The sequence below is a fragment of the Lipophrys pholis genome (genome assembly GCF_963383615.2).
Source record: "Lipophrys pholis genome assembly, chromosome: 4".
Classification (NCBI taxonomy): Eukaryota; Metazoa; Chordata; class Actinopteri; order Blenniiformes; family Blenniidae; genus Lipophrys; species Lipophrys pholis.
Window position 1 is genome coordinate 2,523,410 of NC_137637.1, and position 16,989 is coordinate 2,540,398.

The 16,989-nt window shown below is 42.6% G+C and overlaps 1 protein-coding gene across 1 annotated transcript in view; it reads left to right on the plus strand.

The window, feature by feature from the left end:
• pmepa1 (prostate transmembrane protein, androgen induced 1) overlaps positions 1-16,747 on the plus strand; it is a 40,152-nt gene extending 23,405 nt beyond the window's left edge. The window contains exons 2-5 of the mRNA XM_080460714.1: positions 12,134-12,288; positions 14,898-14,951; positions 15,038-15,387; positions 15,767-16,747. Coding sequence (XP_080316840.1) covers positions 12,134-12,288; positions 14,898-14,951; positions 15,038-15,387; positions 15,767-16,076 — 869 coding nt within the window. The 3' untranslated portion in view covers positions 16,077-16,747. The remainder of the gene's footprint in view (positions 1-12,133; positions 12,289-14,897; positions 14,952-15,037; positions 15,388-15,766) is intronic.
• Positions 16,748-16,989: the final 242 nt, after the last annotated feature.

A 16,989-nucleotide genomic window follows, 5' to 3' on the forward strand; every position in this document is an offset into this window, starting at 1 on the left:
GTCGCCACTGATGTGTTGAACCAGATCATCTCTGAAAATCTACATGCTGGGTTCAGATGGATGGATGGATGGATGGATGGATGGATGGATGGATGGATGGATGGATGGATGGATGGATGGATGGATAGATAGATAGATAGATAGATAGATAGATAGATAGATAGATAGATAGATAGATAGATAGATAGATAGATAGATAGATAGATAGATAGATAGATAGATAGATAGATAGATAGATAGATAGATAGATAGATAGATAGATAGATAGATAGATAGATAGATAGATAGATAGATAGATAGATAGATAGATAGATAGATAGATAGATAGATAGATAGATAGATAGATAGATAGATAGATCGATCGATCGATCGATCTAAGAAACTACAGAACAGGAGGTGCTTTACACTGTATGAAAACCTTGACAAATTAAGTAATTACAAAGCATGAGCAATCAAAATAATAATAGTAATAATAATAATAATAATAATAATAATAATAATAATAATAATAATAATAATAATACAAACAAAATAAAGAAAAGATGGTTGTTTGGGGGAAATGCACCTTTTCCAGTTCTTCTTTGAATCTTTATTGAGAAAGTGATTCTCTCTGTCGTAAAGATTCTGCAGCTTTCATCAAGTTGTTCAGTCAAGCCGGATGAATAAAGTGCAGCTTCATGGTCTTTTCCAGGTGACGTTTGGGACCGATGCTTCAGGTCTCATAGTCCCAGTCCACAGTGAGGAGTTAGGTGCTGTTTACATGGCAACGATTTTAGTTGACAATGCAAAATGGCGAGAAATAATTTGGTTGTATTTATTGTGAAATCAGCGATACAGGAGGAATCAGAGACGTCAGGGTGTCTTTAACCTCTGTTAATATCACACCGGACCATTGGCAGTTTGCTTGCTCTGTAAGAGACGGTCATACCTGCAGTTAACCAGACAGTCTAAAGGACTCATAGCCTGAAGGTCAGGTGGAAGGTCAGGGGTCACTGCACTCTAGTAGCGTTGATGGGACTCCGTGTTTCCGAATGAAATGGAGTCGACGGCCCAGTCTGCGTAAGGGTGAGCATAGCGAGCGTTCCAGATGGGACTCACAGTTTAACTGGGGAGTTCCCTGGATTAGCACACTAAATTTAGACTAATGCTCCTCTGTCCTCTCCTCTACTCAGTTCACTCCCCCTCCGCCGCTCCTCTGCTCCATCCAAGCCCGTCTGGATGGAAAACACTGAAATTCATAAAAACCTCATTACATAAATGTATGAAAATAGAATAAACATCAGAATAAACTAACCTGAACCCCGTTGAGTCGTCAGGATGAGGCTTCTTGTGGGTTTTTGGTAGTTTTGTTCTTGTTAAATATCTACTAAAAGACCTGAAGACTCATACACAAGAATTATAATGAATACCTAAAATAAATTAAGAAATGTAGCAGAACTTGAATTTAATCAGACTAAATTACCTGAGTGAGCCTCATTTTATTTTGGTAAATGTTACACTGAATATCCTCCTGGATCCACTTGTCGTTAGAGTTTCAGGGCTTTGCTCTCAGGCCCCGTTTACACGCCAACGTTTCAAGTGAAAACATGATTTTGTTCATTTTCGTTTCAGAAAACCTTCGTGTTTACACAGCAACGTTTAGAGAGCAATGTCCGTTTCCACGGAAACGCTGAAAACGATGAAGTTAGCATCCTGCAGCGGCAGCGTTTCCACCACAGAAGGAGTCGAGCCGTTGTCAAAAAGTTCCACCTTGGGAGCCATTTATCAAAAAGTTGCTTTTCCAGCGGCTCCAAGCATCGTTGCCGTGTAAACGGAGCCTCGGCATCCTGATACGTGTGTTTTTCTAAGGGATCGGCAATTTAAAATGTTCCAGAACGGAGTGTAGATTGTCATACTGACATTGAAGCTGCTCTCCATGAGGAATTTCCTGAACACAGTCTATTTTCTCTTGCGTCATGAACTTCAGCGTTACACAGCGATGTGAGATAAGAGACCTGACCTGTGGTCGGAGACCAGGACTCAACCCGGGACCTGGACCCCAGTCTCAGTGTCAGATCAGGTGATGAACTTAACCTAACTGCATCATTGGGGAACTTGTTTGACATGATTCGCCTCAAGTGTGTCGTCTGGTTGGTAAACTTCACACGAGCCTGACGTTTGACTTTTGAATACTTTTGTCATCAGACAGAGGACCAGAGAACGTGACCTTCAATTCACTGTATCATGATGCTCCGTACTTTTATATCTCACCCATCGAATCACTGCATGTACTCCATGACGGAGGTCTTTATCTGATCCGCCCCCGTGTGTGTGTGTGTGTGTGTGTGTGTGTGTGTGTGTGTGTGTGTGTGTGTGTGTGTGTGTGTGTGTGTGTGTGTGTGTGTGTGTGTGTGTTGGGTTTCAGTGAAACGTGACGACGTGTTTGAGAGTGACGTTTCCTTTTCCAGAGCGAAGAGACGCAATGAAAGATGAGAATCAGAGAAGATATGGACAGAAAGATGAGGACGGATGATAGCTGACACTGTCTCACACACACACACACACACACACACACACACACACACACACACACACACACACACACACACACACACACACACACACACACACACACACACTGGAAGACTTCCCCCTCCATATTCCCACTATTAGAAACCAGCAGTGGGAGTTTTGTCGACCAAAGTTCCCACACTTGTTGGCTACACCATGACCGCGGCTTCCAAAGTCAATGGGGACCGTGTGTGTGTGTGTGTGTGTGTGTGTGTGTGTGTGTGTGTGTGTGTGTGTGTGTGTGTGTGTGTGTGTGTGTGTGTGTGTGTGTGTGTGTGTGTGTGTGTGTCCCTCCGTTTTACCCCCCGTAGCCTTTCTCATGGAAATTGGCGAGCAAATTGTGTGAACCTCTGACCTATAACTCTCTCTCTCTCTCTCTCTCACACACACACACACACACACACACACACACACACACACACACACACACACACACACACACACACACACACACACACACAGCTGTCTGTGCTATTTCTGACTACCCAGACTGTCGAGTCATCCGAGGACTGAGAACGGGGGGAGGAATTAGCCAGCTTTTCTCTCTCTCTCTCTCTCTCTCTCTCTCTCTCTCTCTCTCTCTCTCTCTCTCTCTCTCTGTATCTCTCTGTCTCTCTCTCTCTCTCTCTCTCTCTCTCTCTCTCTCTCTCTCTCTCTCTGTCTCTCGCTCTATCTCTGTCTCTCTCTCTCTCTCTCTCTCTCTCTCTCTCTGTCTCTCTCTCTCTCTCTGTCTCTCTCTCTCTCTCTCTGTCTCTCTCTCTCTCTGTCTCTCTCTCTGCCCTTTTCTCCTTCCCTTTCCACCATTGATTTTCTTTCTTTACTTCTTATCTCCACGTTCTCTTTCTGCTTTTTTCTTCATCATTCGCATTTTCTCTCTCCTCTTTACTTTTTCTGCTCTCTTTCCTTCTTTCTCTCTTCTTTGTACATGTCTGCCTCTATCTCTTCTTGTCCCCCCCCCCCCCCCCTTCATCCCCCCGTCCTCTCTTCTCCCTCCCTCCCTCCAACTCTGTCTGTCTGCTCTCTCCAAACCATCTGACTCGGCAATGACCGGCGATGACCTTTGGCTGAATGGAGGAGGAGGAGGACGAGAGAGAGAGAGAGAGAGAGAGAGAGAGAGAGATGGCAGATAGACGAAGAGCAGGCAGCGGATGACAAATGAGCTAATTGCTTCAGATTAAGCGTGGAGTGTCTGCCTGCCTGCCCACCGGGCTTCCAGCCTCCTCCTGTCTAGACGACGGCACAGAGGGAGGGGAGAGATCAGCAGCCGGACCGAGGAGAGCAAATGTCTACGCAGCCTTTTGTTTCTCTTGGTGCTGCGCTTGTTTTCCTTTCAACGTCGCTCAAGGAAACTGAAGAAACACTTCAGTGACGAGGAAGATGGAGTCAGAGGAGGTGGATAATGAGGAATGGAAGTGATCAGAGTGTTGTTGGCCGTTACAGAGCCTCTGACTTTCACCTCCCGACTCTCACCACACCAAGTGACTTCCTGATGTCTTTCACATTAATGCTAAAAACTGCTGTTGTAAAGAAGAAATAACAAACAATCGATGCTTATTGCTTTTCACAAAGATGCCGCAACATAAAGACGCTTCAGATCAGCGGTGTCAAACACGTTTCAGTTCAGGAACCACATGCAGAAAAGTTGCGTTGTCACTTCCTCTGAGCTCCGTTGTTGTGTAAAGTGACTTTACCACGGATTAATGCTAGTGAACAATCTTTCATGGCAGAAACACTGATGTCTCAGCTCTGGTCTCAGTGTTGTGTTGTGTCCCCTACCTTTAAGAAATTTGTTAAGAAATCAATGTTTTCTTTTCTTTTACCATTTATTTGCTGGTTCGGCCGGATTGGAACCTCTTGCAGGCCGGTTTTGGCCCACGGGCCTTTGGTCACCTCTGGTTTAGATCCATATTCAACAATGAAAACAAGTAATGCAGGAGAGGATGTCAAAGTCCAAACAACATTTGTTTATGTGCCAATAAATGGAGTCAGTCTTTTGTTTCAATGAGCTGAGCGGTTCACCGTGATAGAGTCCACAACAGAAAACAAGTCGTGTCTGAGCCGTCGTGTTACATTTACAATATTTTACCCTCTTGATTACGTGAACCACACCTCAAAGCAGTGATTGCATGTCCGATAATAAAGTTCAGCTATAGTCTCGGGGTGTTTATGAAGAAATCTGAGTGCATGTCGTGCATTCCGGGCAAGAGGCCACACCGGGCCGGCGTAAGCAACCTTTAAAAATAAACATTGCGACACATACAGTACGTATGAAAACGAGAGGCACCTGCAGGGCAGTTTTAACCCTTTACAAGGCCGTTAAAATATGAAATTTCAACCCAAAGGTGTCATTGAAGACTTTTTTTTTAAAATTTATGATGTATATATTTATGAATTAACTGACTAATATCGAGCATATTTCTTAATCTATGGTTTCAAAGTGTCAAAACGTTCTAGTGATATATTCTGTCTGGAAGAACAAAAATGGAAGAAAATTACAAGTGAACAAATAAGATGTGGCTTCTAAGGGGTTAAAGGAGGACAAGTGACTCCAAGACGTCATTCCTGGCTGTAAATGGCTCGTCTGTTTCCATTCGAGTTCTGTTTGTTGGGACGACTGAGGAGAACCTACGTTACAACTGTGCACAGGCCGCTTTAAGAGACACTGAGAAACCGAACGTGACCTTAAATTAATCTGAAATGTGGAATGATTTTTTGGGTTTAACCCACAAAAGAGAGTTACGGTCATCTGAAGTCTTGTTTATACGTTTCTGAAAAGTTTCCCGTTTACACTGAAACGTTTTGGAAATGATGTAGTTAACATGTTGGGCCACCAGTTGACGCTGTTGATAATTTTTTGTAATGAAGGCACACACACACATACAGCAGAGAACAACAAGCTCTAAGCATTAACAATGGGAGAACATTCTAGTGGACAGACCACCAAGTAGGATTGTTATTACAGTGACTGTCAAAATAAAAGTACCAAGTCCCAGGAGAATCTGGACTGGGAGTCATGACACCACAGAGGAGACATTGTTCTGATTGGCTCTACTGAGCATGTGCAGAAAAACAAGTTACTATGGCCGTGGTGCACATGTGCAGTCGAGCCGTTTCACCAATTTTCACGACGACGGAGTTGCAGCTTTTTAGAAAAATCCCACCTTGGGAGCCGTTCCCAAAAAGTTGTATTTTCAGTGGCTCCGAGCAGCGTTGTGATGTGAACAGACCTCAAAGTGCAACAAAAGTTTGGGGTTTTCAGTTAAAGATGTTTGTGTAAATGAGCCCTAAACAGAAGAAATCCAAGATTAAACAAGAAAAGAAAAAAAAAACAGACTCGTTTTAACATTATTATCAAAAATGAAGATTTCAGCTTAATGAGAAGAAAACAATTTGCCATTTTGTCGAGTCTGAGGGGCCGTCCACTCGAGAACGCCGGTTCACGTAAACACACCGTTTTTGGCTGATCATCCACACGAGGCGCCGTTTTAGATGCCCGGAAACTGTTTTTTTTTTTTTTAACTCAGGATCAGGAGCATAGACCTATATAACTCAGACTTATAATGAAGTCTATGAGCAGGAGTCTACTTCTAAAATTCTAAAGGCCTAAAGGCCTAAAGGCCTGGCATATGTGCTCCATGCCCTGAAGCCTTGTGTTGAGCCGAGTTCATGGCGACGTGTGGACGGAGTTTTTTTGAGAAAAAAGATGGTTTTGTCTCGCGTGGGCGGGGCCTGAATCAATACTAATGTCTTCAGATTTGGACTTCATGATGAGAGAATTTGGCCCCACGTTGGTGCAGTTTAGGGATTACAGGGATTATTTCACACTCGTGTGTAATTGTGACAGTTTATTGGACAAGAGTGTCAGATTTCAATCCACTCAGAGAAAATCAAACGTTTGGTTAACCTTCCTCGCAGAGAAACTGAATAATTGTGGGATATTTTGGATCACATGAACGTGGAGCCCAGATTTTTCCCTCAGAAACCCGTTTTCTTCGGCCCTGCAAAGAGTTATTGTGTCCTCGCTGAGGCGTGTTGTTTTTTTAGCCTTCAGGATGTTTTTCACCGGTGCGTCTGCACAACACATTGGCTTTAAAAATAACTTCAACATCGCAAAAGAATCGAATGGAAGAAAAGCATCTGAATGTGGAAAAGTAAGGGATGAAGAGCATGTTAAGGAGGAGAGCAAACAGATAAGGATTCACTGGGAAACGTTTGTGTGTGTGTGTTTGTATTGAATCTCCACATAAAAATTGAAAAGAAGTGCGAGAACGCGGCCCAAATATTGCTTTAAGAGGTGTTATGTAATCTCGTCACGCCCCGCTCTCGGTGGTTCACTGACGATGTGCAGAACATCTGGATGGAAACATGAGAAAATGATTTGGACTGTTTGGGTGGAAGGAGTGAGGTAAGAGAGGGATTACAGAGCGAGGAGGAGGAAATGAAAGAGGAGCAGCAGAGAGAAAAGAGAGAGCGAGGAAGAGGAGGAGGAAGAGCTCGACTGACCCACCGATCTCCACCCGTCTAGGGTTCTCTACTCCAGGAGCCTTTTTTATTTTGAACCTTTTTCTTGGCATAACAGTGTTTCTTTGACTCATTTCTTTAGTTTTAGAAAACAATCCTACATATAGCAGCATCTACTTCCTAAAGACTTTACGTCCAACAAAGATCGATCACTGTTACTGTTGCTGCACATGACAGCAAACCTTCACTCTGAGCAATGAAACACGTGGTACAAGTTACCCATGAGTGTTAGAATGGTTAGAATTACGACGTGACGATGCAGCAACAAAACAACCTAAACAACACAGAGAGGTCATCGCAGGGTGTGTCTGTGCCGCTGTGTACAGTATGTGGATGTGGTTGTTCTCATCAGGCTGACAGTCACAAGTCTGCTTCCACTTCGATATTTTCACTTCTGATTTCAGAATCACGAAGCTTCAGTTTTCAGTCGAGTCAGGAGATTAGTGAGGGAACTTATTGTCACAGAAACAAACAGGAAGAACTGGGGGGAAAACACACACAGGCTCCATCTATTAGTGGTAAACAGCCACAAAGCCCATTGAAGAGGATTTGTGTTGTTGTTGTTGTTGTTGTTGTGGTGGTGGTCGTGGTTGTTAAAGGCAGAAAGGAGACAGAGAGACACTTAAACATACTGCAGTGCCAGTCTCACCATCTGTGTGTGTGTGTGTGTGTGTGTGTGTGTGTGTGTGTGTGTGTGTGTGTGTGTGTGTGTGTGTGTGTGTGTGTGTGTGTGTGTGTGTGTGTGTGTGTGTGTGTGTGTGTGTGTGTGTGTGTGTGTGTGTGTGGGCTCACCGCCCGTTGACAGCTTGTTCTCTCAGCTGGTGTAATACTCCCACAACTTCTTCTCTCCTTCCTCTTCCTTTATTTATGTGTTTATCTTTGATTGGCTTTATTTCCATTTCTTCTCCTTTTTTTTCATTTTCATTACTATTTAATATTTGTTTTTTGAATCCATTCTCTGATTACCCCTTTCTTATAATAATAATAATAATAATAATAATAATAATAATAATAATAATAATAATAATAATAATAATAATAATAATAAACAATGTTACAATAGGAAGCAATGACATATTTGGGTAAGATATTAACATACTAATATGATAAATAATATCACAATATTATTTAAACATTACTATAATAGCATTAACAACAACAATAATAATAACAATAATTCTTCTTATTATTATTGTTGTTATTATATATTGATGTCCCGACACTTAAAACATGAGATTATATATATATGTGTACAGCTCGCAATACAAAAAGGAAAATATTAATAGACAAACACAAGAACAGAATGACAGTAATGTTGGAATTTAAAGTGTTTTTTTCCTTAATATTCAAGTTCTTTTTAACTCTTTGTGTACTGTGTGAGAAGTTCCCACCCCTCCCTCCTTTCCTTCCTCCCCTCTCATCATTATTCTGTCCATCCCTCTGACCCATCTGTCTCTCCCAGACGCCCCCCTCCTTTCTGTCTCTGGGCCTGTCCCCCTCGCAGTGACCCCTTTTGTTCACAGCCATTGGGTGGTGGTGGTATCTCTGTGTGTGTGTATGTATGTGTGTGTGTGTTGGGGGGGTGATGATGGTGATGGTGATGAAGGCTCTGGTCAGCTGTTTCCTCACTACGTGTGAAAGTCTGCTCAGTGTGGGAATGTGTGTGAGAAAAAGTTCCAGACAAAGCTGGTCTGAGACTCAGAGTGTGTGTGTCGGCCGGTGAGGACGCTCTCTCTCTCTCACACACACACACCCCCCCACCCACACACACACACACACACACACACACACACACACCCACACACACATACATACATACACAGCGTCGGAGCATCGGCAGGACATGTAGCTCGGAGGTCCACTGCAGTTCTTGACTTTTTTAGTTGTAGTTGTTGGCCTGCGCCTTAGGAAGAGATCCTCGGGGTTCAACCACTGGAGTATAAACACTGGGAGGGAATCTGAGCATGCAGCCTCCGTCAGGGACTCACAACCATGACAACTGTGTCCAGACTCAACTGTGTGGTGAGTTCCCAGCAACGTCCGCGGCTTTCCTTCCAAATGTATCGGACGCGACTGCTAATAATCCAACTTCTGCATTTCTTTACAATTCAAAGGGATAACTGCTGGGAACCACGTAAGACAGGATGGAACTGTTGCTGGAGTCTTTTGGTTGCAAATAATGTGGTAATAGTAGGCAGTAGTGTTCAGTTCCTTGTACTTTATAGTAATACTTCAGATTTAGAGACTTTTTCCAAGCGAGAAATGGATAAATATGTCAGATTTTTGTCAATATAATGCATCTCAATGCATTTCTCCACATGTGAATGGCTCAAGTTCATTGATTTTAAATGACATTCTGCTGTGGTACTTCAGTAAAGGGTTGACGAATTTATTTATAGAAATAAGACAGGAAATTGAACCTTTTATTGATTTTTTGATTTTTCTTATATCCCTGTTGAAAGGAGGCGCTTGAGTAGCTGTAAAAGTTATGTGCAGCTCTGAAATGGTTTAATTTAAAACAATTTGAGGAATGAGGAAGATGAATGAGCAAATCATTGCTAGAATTTTTACTAACTGTTTTTGTTGAGACGCCTACTAGTCAAAACATCTCTTTTCCAAACAGTCTGCAGAAATCATGCAGGCGAAGTCGCACAGATCTTTTTCAAGGAATTAATCTTTAATTCAATTCCTGAAAGTAAATTTACAGAAACTGCCCCTCTACTCCAGGAGTCATTAATGTTTAGTCTTTAGTGGATCAATTCTGTGTTAAAGTTGATCACTTCTCTGTGAACTTTAGTTGTATTCTGCCTTGTCAGCTAATTTTATTTTTTTCTACTTTTCCTTTGCTGTAGGAACAAAATGTTTCATTTAAATTGGTTTTAAGGAAAAACACAGTGTTTTCATTGTTGGTAATGACCACTAAACACAAACTGTGGTTCATTTAAGTGAATTTTTTAACTTTCCAATCGAAGAAAACAGTTAAGCAGTAAGTTAAAGACAAGGATTGGATTATATTTTGCAGGAATTTGACTGGTTTGTTTCCTCGGATTGTTTGCTGAAGCAGTAACGAGAAAAAAAAACTGCAAAATTAGCAGAAAAGCTCGACTTCTACTAGGTTTGTTTTGGATGATCTCGGGTGCAATATTAAAACAAAATACAAAACAAAACAACAACAACAAATGTTTTTTCGGTATTTAAAATGATGTGAATGATTTGACTTGTTTGTGTTTCTTTAGATGGGAATGTGGTGTGAATGTTTCTGTAACCAGGAGAAAAACCTTAACAGAGTTTTGAATGAGGAGTCTGACCAAGTGTGGGTTTATGCTGTGTCATGTTTTTTTGGTGTGTGTGTGTGTGTGTGTGTGTGTGTGTGTGTGTGTGTGTGTGTGTGTGTGTGTGTGTGTGTGTGTGTGTGTGTGTGTGTGTGTGTGTGTGTGTGTGTGTGTGTGTGTGTTGTCTGGTTCTTTATGTCTGTCTGACTTGGCCGTGACCTCTGCCTGCTCTCTTTCAAAAAAGTGTGAGAAAAATGCTGTTTGTGTGTGTGTGTTGTGTGTGCGTGAGTGAGGTGTGTGTGTGTTTCTGTGTGTGTGTAGTGGGGGTGTTCTAGGGTGACAGTAGAGGCAGTGGAGGCAGGGATAATGGGGTGGTGGGGGGGTGAGAAGGGGGCAGTCGGGGCAGACGGTCTCAAACAAAGGTAGCCCTGTCTGCCTGGTCTAGTCTGGCTTTTTGAGTGTGTGTGTGTGTGTGTGTGTGTGTGTGTGTGTGTGTGTGTGTGTCACATTTTTTATTCATTCTATCCAAACAAAGAACTGAAATCATACGAGATTAATGATAAAAACTATTAAGTAATAAAACCATATTTTAATAAGCAGAACTTTACAGTCCTGATTGAACCAAACAGTTGTGCTGTTTTATCTTTTATTTGTTTAGTTGTTTTTACTTTTTTTGTTGTTGTTTGAAACAGAAAACATGTTAAAAAGTAATTTGGTGGAATTATAGTTTTCCTCAGAAAAACAAACCAATAAAATGTGAAATAATGACTTTTTACGTTTTGATTATAAAGGTTTAAGATCATTTATTTGACGTTTGACTTTTTAGAATATTAATCAAATCAGGTGTCAAATTAAGGCCCCGATTTTGTTTTAGAAAGGTTTTGTGTTTACACAGCAATATTTTGAAAGTGATCTACATTTACATGGCAGAAATGCTTAAAGGTGTAGTTTTCATGTTGGGCCACTTGTTTGCGCTGTTGTTTGTTTTTGTAATGAAACCACACACAAATGCAGCAGAGAACAATCCGCTATAAACAGTAACAATTTTCATACACTGACATTCTAGTGGACAGACGACCAAGTTGGGTTGTTGTTATGGTGACTGTCAAAATAAAATGGTGTTTACAAAAAGTTGCGTTTTCAGTGTCTTTGAGCACCGTTGTTGTGTAAACGGGGCCTTACCTTGGAAATTTTTCAATAACATCAATTTTATCAATCAGCTTTATCCAATATTTGGTCTTTAGTCTCGTAGAACCTGGTGTCCACCTATGTGGACATTGTTTTGAGTTGTGCAGCCTGAACTGATGTTTTTACAGCTTTAAAGAGCAATCGCCACCAAAGACAACAGTTTTGAAGCAATTTCTGTTTATTTTAACCTTCCGGGACCTGGCGTCCACATATGTGGACATTTTTTCAGGTTGTCTCGAGCACAATACAAAATCTGTTCGGCTCTCAGGAGGTTAATGCGAGATTCTTTAACCACGATAGCCCTGTTAGTAATTCATGCAAAAAATAATGTAATAAACCATAGAGCTCGTTCATTTTAGACTTTTTCAAGTTTTTTTTCTACTCAGAATAGTTTTATTCGACATTCAGAACAAACTTGGAGAACATATGAACACAGACTGTCCTCAAAGATTGGGAGGTGAATATTGTATCTTCTGAACTCCTGAACAGGAAGTTGATCATCTTTGCCTTTAAATGTTAAAAACGTTCAGATTTGAGTCTCTGTCACACGGATTGTAACGGGCGATCGTGACTCACGGTGTGTTTTCTCTGCGTCCCTGCAGCCCAGCTGGAGTTCGTCCAGATCCTGGTGATCGTGGTGGTCATGATGGTGATGGTGGTGGTCATCACCTGCGTACTGAACCACTACCGCCTATCAGCTCGCTCGCTCCTGTCCAGACACGCCCCCGCACGCCGGAGACACCTGCCTCTCGCCAACGTGAGTCAAACACTCTGCAGTGCTGGTGTCGTGATCAAATCCAGTCTCATCATAGATCTAAAGATTTATACTTTCTGTCCCATCAACACTGATTTTAACTGCACTTTCTCAATGGAGTGGTAGAAACACTCGTCTGGTACGTTTCTCCTGACGAGAGCACCAGTTACAACGTAGAGATAAATGAAATGTAGAGGAAGATCAAACAATTCCACCTCCAGTAGATTCAGCAAACTGAATGAATGAATGAATGAATGAATGAATGGCTAACTCACTTACTCTGACTTCACAAGAGTATCTAGTACAGATTCTTCAGAGATCCTGCAGGAAGGTACAGAGAAAACGTGACGTTGAATTTGCGATATATGAAGGTATGAAGAGTCTAAACTTATAGCAGCTTAACTACGAAAATAGTCCAGCATGACTTAAGCCAGCCCAGATTACAGGATTTAGCTATTGAAAACATCAAGATAAAATAAGAATAAATGTTTAGAAACAGCAATAAGACGTAAGGTGTAGACGAGCGTGTCGGGTTCAAAGTTCAGGCCTTGTTCCCTCAATAAGGTTTCAAGTGAAAATGCAGTTTCTGCGTTTTAGTTTCAGAAAAATGTTCTGTTTACACAGCAACGTTTTGAAAACAACGTCTGTTTACACAGAGATGCTGATTGCAATGTAGTTTTCATGTGGGGCCACTAGTGGGTGCTCCTGGTTGCTTTTGTAATGAAGGCCCACATGTGCAGCAGAGACCAACGAGCTCTAAGCATTAACAGTGGGAGAACATTCTAGTGGACAGACCACCAACTTGGATTGTTATTACGGTGACTGTCAAATATAAAAGTCCCAGGAGAATATCGAAGCTACGAAAATTTTGCGTTTCCATTCATAAACGAGGCGTCACATAAGGAGTTGGTCTGATTTCTCTGGTTTGACAGATTTATTGTTGAAATTTCTTTAAAAAAAGAAGTTCTCAATCGCAGTGACGACTTGGCCAAAAGGCAGAAACAAAACGTAAAGAAAACATAGAAAGACATACTACGATCATCCTAAGAGGCTCTTCCTGATTAAATTCTGTGTTATCACATCAACAGAGACACTCAGAGACACAGAGAAAGACGTTGAATACATGCTGAGGAAGCTCCTTGTTGACCTTGTTGTTGTGATTACGGTTATCCATGTGAAATCAGCATTTGTTGTGTGTGGATTAGTCACAGTTTACACACTGACTCTTTTATTTCATGGCTGCGGGCCGAACGTCTATTTCCAGACGCACAAGCGCTGACTTCACACCCGAGGCTCCTCCGAACATATGACTTCACCTGAATCACAGCACGTTAATGTGTAGCTGCAGTCTGTGAGTGAGAGATGAGTAAGGATGAAGCATGAAAGAGAGAGAGGGAGAGAGAGAGAGAGAGAGAGAGAGAGAGAGAGAGAGAGAGAGAGAGAGAGAGAGGGAGGAGCTCAGGGGAGTCATAGTGTCCTAGTTCATTTGGATTAGCAGACAGACACACTGACACACATACAGGCAGGGAAACTGTCGCCACAGAGAACAACTAGAAGTAAAACTGCACACAAGCATGATTCTTACTGTTGTATTCTGACTACAAGCTGCAAACTGGACCCTCACACACTTAATGCCGGTTTTATAAACTGCAAACGTGGAAAGTTCGAGTGTTTTCACTGTGGATTCACAGATGCTGTGAATGTGGAGACATGGAATCATTTTCAGAATGCACAGTGCTGCAGGGTGTCTGTTAAACCTCAGCTGAGCCCTCTAGTGGACGGAACTGTAACAAAGGAAAACTGAATTCAATTGAATTTATTTCTATAGTGTCAAATAAAACAGTCATTTCAAGGCAAAACAACAATTCTACCTGAGATAGCGGAAAGGAAAAACGGACTTTTTAATGGCAAGAAACTTGCAGAACCCGATTCAGTGGTGGCGAATTTCAGACTTTACCTAATTTGTTTACTTTGCTCTTTTAAGTTTTTTGTTGAAAAAAATCTTAATTTATTGAATATTTATCGCTTTAAATTATTCCAAAACACATATTTTCCTGCTCACTCTTACTTTAATCTTATCATATATTTTTTAATGTTTAATTTAATACTTTTTAAACTCCACCTCCATTTTATATAATATAGAATGTATATTGATAATGTCATCAATGTTTCTTCTTTTTTTCATTTACAGTAAATAATTTATTAAGTTAATCATTATTATTTTGTAGTAATTGTGTTGTTTTACAGAGGTTTTTGGAAAGTTAAACCTACAAATCTATCAGTAAATGATTGATATTGAGTCAGTCTTATTGATGTCATTATTATTATTATCAAGTATTTATTTCTTCAGTTATTATTGATGGCATGAAATGAAACATTGCATAAACATACGTCGCTAAATGAATTTCCCACTTTTACTATGTATTTTATGAAATTCTTATGTTTGCTTTCATTGCTCCCATTTTATCTACAGCACTTTGTGACTTTTATTTGCTTTACTTACTTGCTGGAATTTGAATGAGTTTCTGTGGTAAAACAAAATAACACAAAGAGATGAAGGTTATCTGGAGCTGAGAGTGTAGTGAAATGAAAATGTCCTTCTTGTCCTACAGGAGGGAGGTCTGTGGTCCTCGGAGTCGACGGGGACGAGCAGCAGCCTCAGTGATGTGAGTTCAGTTTAAAATGACTATGCAGAGTTTAAGACGAACACCAGACGAATTTGATGGATGATTTTCCGTCCCTCCTCACACAGCACCAGGTGTACAACCCCCGTCCCCAGGACCGGGGCGTCCACTCCTCGTACCTGCAGCGGGAGCCGCCGCCCCAGCCGCCGCTCCACTCGCAGCGCTTCCAGCACACGTACGCGCCGAGCCGCTTCCAGCCCACCTACCCCTACCTGCCCCAGAGCCTCATCGACCTGCCCCCCACCATCTCCCTGTCAGACGGCGAGGAGCCGCCGCCCTACCAGGGCCCCTGCACTCTGCAGCTCCGAGACCCCGAGCAGCAGATGGAGCTGAACCGCGAGTCGGTCAGAGCTCCGCCCAACCGAACTGTGTTTGACTCCCACCCCATAGACCCGCCCAGATCCTGTCTGCACGCCAGGTAACAAACAAGCATCCATCCGGGGGGGGGGGGGGGGGGGGTACCTTGATTGGGATTGGCTAAACCCCCGATGACACTATATAGGGTTTGATTTCTGATTGGCTGGTTGGAGCAACACACTTTTTAAAAAACCTGAAACAAGCCAGGGAGAGAGAGGACAGACTGTCTTCGCTTCTGGGGCATCAGTCCAGGTATGGGGACGATTAGTACTGCTGGAAAACCTTTAGGAAGAGAAGTTTGTATAATATGACCCCTTTAAAGTCGAGTCACAGCTGCAATTATGGAGTTTCTTCCCAAACGGAGCGTCTGAATCGACCTACGACCTATGCTGTGTTTGTCCCTCCGCCATTATTCACCCTTCCTCTTTTGTGTTTTCCAGCCTGCAGGCTCCTCCTCCGAGCGTTCACTCGGGCGTCAGCGTGCTGGAGGCCCAGGAGGCCTCGTCCCGGCAGCAGAAGCAGGGCTCTCGAGTGGACGGAGCACCCCCGGCCTACAGCGAGGTGATCGGGCACTACTACCACCCCGCATCGCTCCCCTCGTCCCACCCCGGCCACCGGACTGTGTCGGCCTCTCCGGCGCCGCCGTCCTCGCTCATACACGGCCTGCTCCGGCCGCCGCCGCAGGGCAGCGTGGACAGCAGGAACACGAGGAACGCAAAGGAGAAATCCCAGAAGTCCCAGCAGGTGTGACGAGCGCTGGTTTACTCTTTTTCCCAGGATTACAAGAAGATCACATGAAAAGGGTCAGATTCTCCGCTGAGACTGAAAAGAAGAAGCTCACAGCAGCTTCTGATCGGATGAAAATTTAAAAGAATAAAACATGGAAACCGCATCACTCCTGCAAGAGCACAGACATCTGTAATCCTGGAGCACTTCACATGAACCCATGACGATGATGATGATGTCAAGGAAGATGGGATGAAGGTGGACTTCCTCCCTCCTTCTTTCAGACTGATCTAAACAGTCCTCACTCATTATGAATATTTACCTGTTCTGTTTGTTTCTATTCATCTTTCTCTTCTTTGTCTATTTTCTGCGCCGACTAGAGAGAATCCCAGGCAAATGGCGAAACGTTGCAATCTTCTTGGTTCTTCCAGGTTTCTAGGAGTTTAGTTGGTTGTTTTTAACGATAATCCCCCCCCTGCGGATGGTTTCTCCTCGGAGTGCCGGGCTTTAGCTGCATCATCGGGACGCGTGGAGCACGGTAGGACCCTCCCAGAACGAGGCTAGACCTAGATTATGTTGTAGCACAGTGCGAAACGACGTCCCCGAGCTAAATGTTCTGCCTCACGTCGACCCAGGAGCCGCCAGAGAAACACCTTTTATTTTTCCTACGAAGGTTTGCACAAAGTTTGAAGCAGAAAAAAAAAAAAAAACTGCAATATGATCGATAAGAGCGACAGAACGTAAAGGGTATTTTTCTAAACTTGATGGATTCTTTTTTTCTTCTTCTTCTTCGTTTTCCTTTGTCGTCTAGTTCTAGAAGAAGAAACAAACATCTGTAATCTGCCGGGTGCCAACGTTCACCTTGAACATTTTGCGGCGTACATGTCGACATGTATATACGTCACATTATGGAGTATATATACATCCACGCACATGT